This window comes from Nuphar pumila, chromosome 9 (assembly GCF_984573655.1).
Source record: "Nuphar pumila chromosome 9, dmNupPumi1.hap1.1, whole genome shotgun sequence".
In the NCBI taxonomy this organism is placed as follows: domain Eukaryota; kingdom Viridiplantae; phylum Streptophyta; class Magnoliopsida; order Nymphaeales; family Nymphaeaceae; genus Nuphar; species Nuphar pumila.
This window is the reverse complement of record NC_143257.1, coordinates 19,183,474-19,187,768: the sequence shown is the minus strand read 5'-3', so window position 1 is coordinate 19,187,768 and position 4,295 is coordinate 19,183,474. Positions and strand designations below refer to the sequence as shown.

Genomic DNA, 4,295 nt, shown 5'->3' with positions numbered 1-4,295 from the left:
CAAGAAAAATCATGTGATAGAGAGAGTCCTCATAGTTTCCTATTTGATGAAGCCTAGTCACCTATCCTAACCCTCTGGCTTAAAAAAAAGCAATCAGCCACAACATATTTTTTTTTATTTCAACTAATTATACCTAAGAGAATGAGTGGGGCGTCCCACCCTAATCCCTTAACCAATTCGGCTATTTTAAATTTAAGGTACTACATTAAATCTCCTAATTAAATTCTAACCAATTTTTTAATTAAAATCTGACTTGTTTGATGTCCATTGCTACATAGATCTTAGTGGGGTCTACAAGGGTGTGTCACCTTATGGATTCAACTTTAAAACCAATTGAAATAAAACTTTAATTTAAAAGTCCAATTTATATCAATTCTAAATTATCATTTTTATTAAATGCTCATTAAATTTGATTTAATTCAAATTTGCTTTCTATTTCTTATTGAGTCTCAAATTTTGAATTTCATAATTATTCTTATAATGTTCAAGAGACTAAATTTTATAATAATTTAAAATCAAGAATTTCAAAAATTGCATGCAAGCCATAAATGTATATAAAATTCATCATTTATTTATTTTAAATGTCAAAGAAAAATCTCAAGTGTAACAAAGGGAGGGAGCCAGGATTGTATTGGGTGGAGCGGGACCAAAATGGCCCTGCCCCTTTGACCTTAGTTTGACCAAGGGAGATTTTAAGAGAAAGGTTCGGGTCTGTGTTGGACCCTGGTGCAGTGCAGGACCCGACCTGCAGCGTACCCGACCTGCAGCCGATACCCACTTCCCATGTCAAGGGTGTCGACACGGGTATGCCGACTGAAATGGCGTGTCCCCATTACATAGGTAGCCATGCATAACGAGATGAAAATTAAATATGCAAATTTTGTTCAAAGAGTACAAAAATCCTTCTTTTGTTAGTCATATAGCAAACAATCTTGGGACACACAAGTGTAAGCAAATTTCAACACTCCTACTCAAACAAATAGCTTCCATGTAGCAATCGTTTACTGCTATCTTAATTAAATGAAATACGTATTCATTGGAATAAGAATGGGGAAAGCACTACTTCATTGCCTTCTTCAGTGTCTGAGAGCATGTTTTGATGGATGCCTTGATGAAGTTCATCATCTGATTCTCCTCATAGACATAGTCGCCGTCGTTGACATCGGCATTCTCCATTGGTTTCATCCCCACTCGTTCAACTTCTTTCCTCGTACCTATATCTGGACATGGAGAAGTGGGAGTTGATCCATATCCTCTGCTTTTCATATTCACCTCTCTGCTTTCATTTGCATCAAAGCTCTTGCTGTTTCTTGCTTTCTCTTTGTAACTACTAATAATTTCTGCGTAGGTGTTTCTTTCACAATTCTTTCTGCTTCCTTTCATCGATAGATTTGCGTGACTTTCCGCAATTTGTTCTGTGTTTTCTGCATCATTACTTCCTTCCAACTGTGGCACTACATTACTGATTTCGCCCAGCACATCAGCAACATTTTGATTAATTTCTACTCCTTCCTTTGCTTGCAATTTCAGGATCTTGATCTCCCGAGTATTCTTGAGGTTCAACTTTCTAACAAGCTCTTCTGTTTCATTCTTCTTCTCTACTTGTTGCTGGGCTCTCCCCAAAGGTGGCCCTTCAAGAGAACCCTCCTGTGTGTTCAACAATATTTGAAGCCAATTGTCCAAATTTGCCTTCCCAATCTTCCTTCTTTGTTCTTCCTCACTTTCATTTTCACCTCTAGGAATTGTAGCTAAACTCTTGTTATGTGTGCATGCTCGGCCAGGCTTCCCTTCAATTACTAGGTTCTTAAACTTATCACCTAGTCGTCGGTTACACTCTTCGAGATCTCCGACTACATTACTGATGATTCCCTTCTGTTTTTGCAATGCCACTTCTTCATCTCTCTGACTTTGGTCATTCAGATGCATACCCACTTCTGATGCTTTTTGGTCTTCTTCTAAGAGCAACCGCAGTTCCTTTTGTGATTGGTGCTTTGATCTGGGTAATGTTTTAGATGATTCACCTGTCTTGTTAAGCCTTTCTTCAATTTGGTTGGCATCCATCCTTGATCTCTTCCGTGCCTTCTCCCATTCTGGTCTTATCTGTTTCTCGATCTCGTCTCGTTGCTTAAATCTCCTGTGCAGTTCTTTCTCTGATGAATCGCATATCGCTTTCTGTGCTTCCAATCTTGCCATAAGCGCCGTGGTTGCAGCCTCGTTCAGTCGAACCTGCTCTTTGTATACAACATTTCTGCCAGTGAAAAAGATCTAAATTAAAAAAAAAATAGAGAACTAATAAAATAATCTATAGCTAAGTATTATGTCTTTCATGTCTTACTGATGCATTGCATCACGGATCATCTTCTCCAGTAAAGCTCTGTATGAGGACTGTGCCTCTGAGAGTTGACGGGATTTCTCAACTCTTCGTTTGCGCTTTATCAGAATGGTCTCGAGTTCCTGCAACGCCACCCTTTCCTGTTCATTTTTTCTCTTCAATTCTGCTAACTCCTCATCCAAGCTGCAAACCTCTGCTTGCTTTTTTCCTTCCCCTTCTCTCAGTTTCACCAACTCCATGTGTGAAGACATAATCTGGCTGTTCTTTAAATCTAAGCTGTCATTTTCTTTGTACGCACTGTGCCGATACTTTTGAATTGCATTGGATGTAATTCCATCTTCCTCCCATGAAAGTTTTTTCTGAGGTCGATTAAGATCCAAATTTTTCAAGACCAGTGCATCTGAGTCCCTGTTAGATTGAACAATAGCAGCAGGAGCAAGACCAACTTGTCGCTTCTTCTCCTCGAACGGCAAAGGAAAAGCATGAGAGCTGCAAACTTGTGAATCATTGAGCTCCCCATTGTCACTTTCAGAGAACAGTAGCGAAAATGCTCGTTGCCTGTGAAAAAAATAGTGAATGTAACAGCAATCACCATCATGTTTGTGAAGAATAAAAACAAAAGTGTTGATAAAAAAGATTTAACCTGAAATCGCTGTTCCGGGACGCGAATATCGACAGGAATTGATTTACGGAGATGCCCAATTGAAGATCCCACCATGGGAGCAGAAACTCAAGCGTGTTCTGTTTTTTTCTGCACACTTGCTTCTGTATTATCCTAAGATTGCTAGGAACAGTTTTCCCACCTCCTAAAATTTCAACGAGAATTCGTTCTAAAAATTAGGAAAGGCCGAAACAAGACCAACCATTTGATCATACCATCATGATGAAACTAAAAAGTGAAAAGAATTCTTTACTTGAGAAGGGGAACCAATGATCGATATCCCAAGCCAACGGAGAAGCAGGATCGGCATGAAAATATAAAACGTTTCCGTACGGATCGACTCGAAACTTATCCGGATCAAAGCCAGCATTGCTGGAATGAAAAGGTTAATGTGTAAATACGGCTTAAAATGAGAAACTAGATCCTGCGCAAAACATTTCTATCATCTACACAAAAGGCAGCTAAGATTTCATATTTACCCGAGATGATTGAGCCTTTTCCATAGAAGATCGGTATATTTCTTGGGATTTATGATGGGTTTGCTGTCCGTGTCGATGATGGGGAACATCAGGTTTATTGCTTTAGCTCTCAAAGCCTAGACATCCAAACACCCACAAGATCAAAGTTCAAGAAACGCTGCAGTTTGATTCTTTCTGGCATAGAAACAAAGAAAAGTAAAGAAGAGGCAGAACACCAAGAGGGGGAAGGATGGCTTACATCGCGTGGCTCTAAGACGTAGGGAATAAAGATGAATGGGGGCCCTCTAGTGAAGGGGTTTCCGAGATTGGGATCTCTGCATAGTTTGGCGTATGCGATTGGAAAGCCGAGCGTTTGGTCCACCACCATTTCTTCCTCTGTAAAAAGAGGCTGAGAAGATGCAGCCATGGCTTCCCTCTCTTCTAAAGGATGATCCATGGAAGGAGATATATTCAAAGATATCAATCAGCGAGAGAGAGAGAGAAATCCAACGGTCAAGTTTGTTTGTTTTAATGCGAATTGGCTTCATATATTTGACTCTTTGCAACGGCTATAAATCTTTAAAAATTCATCTGGTGTCACAGATTCAAACCGTTTTGAAGAAGGGTTGAATGAATGCTTTACAGCGCCGAGTATTCACTGTTTAATTGTGCAGTAGGTGGGGCCCAGTATGTTTAGATGGGCCCCACGTAACCAACCCCTTGCTCGAGTTCACCGTGGTTTTTTTTTAAAGGCAAGCTGGGGTTAAGCATACCCCTGCCAGTTACACAGCTATACCAACGTTCCAACACAAGCTCCTACCAGACAAGTGGAGCCTCAGTTCTC

The 4,295-nt window shown here is 40.0% G+C and overlaps 1 protein-coding gene across 1 annotated transcript; it reads right to left on the bottom strand.

Moving 5' to 3' along the window:
• Window positions 1-1,059: 1,059 nt before the first annotated feature.
• On the bottom strand, window positions 1,060-3,878 carry LOC149828476 (trichohyalin). The gene is made up of 6 exons (XM_090017060.1): window positions 3,711-3,878; window positions 3,473-3,588; window positions 3,247-3,365; window positions 2,976-3,138; window positions 2,336-2,890; window positions 1,060-2,248 (listed from the first exon to the last, which is right to left on the bottom strand). The coding sequence occupies exons 1-6, from the start codon at window positions 3,876-3,878 to the stop codon at window positions 1,060-1,062; spliced, it is 2,310 nt and encodes a 769-aa protein (XP_089873186.1).
• Between the last annotated feature and the right edge of the window lie 417 nt (window positions 3,879-4,295).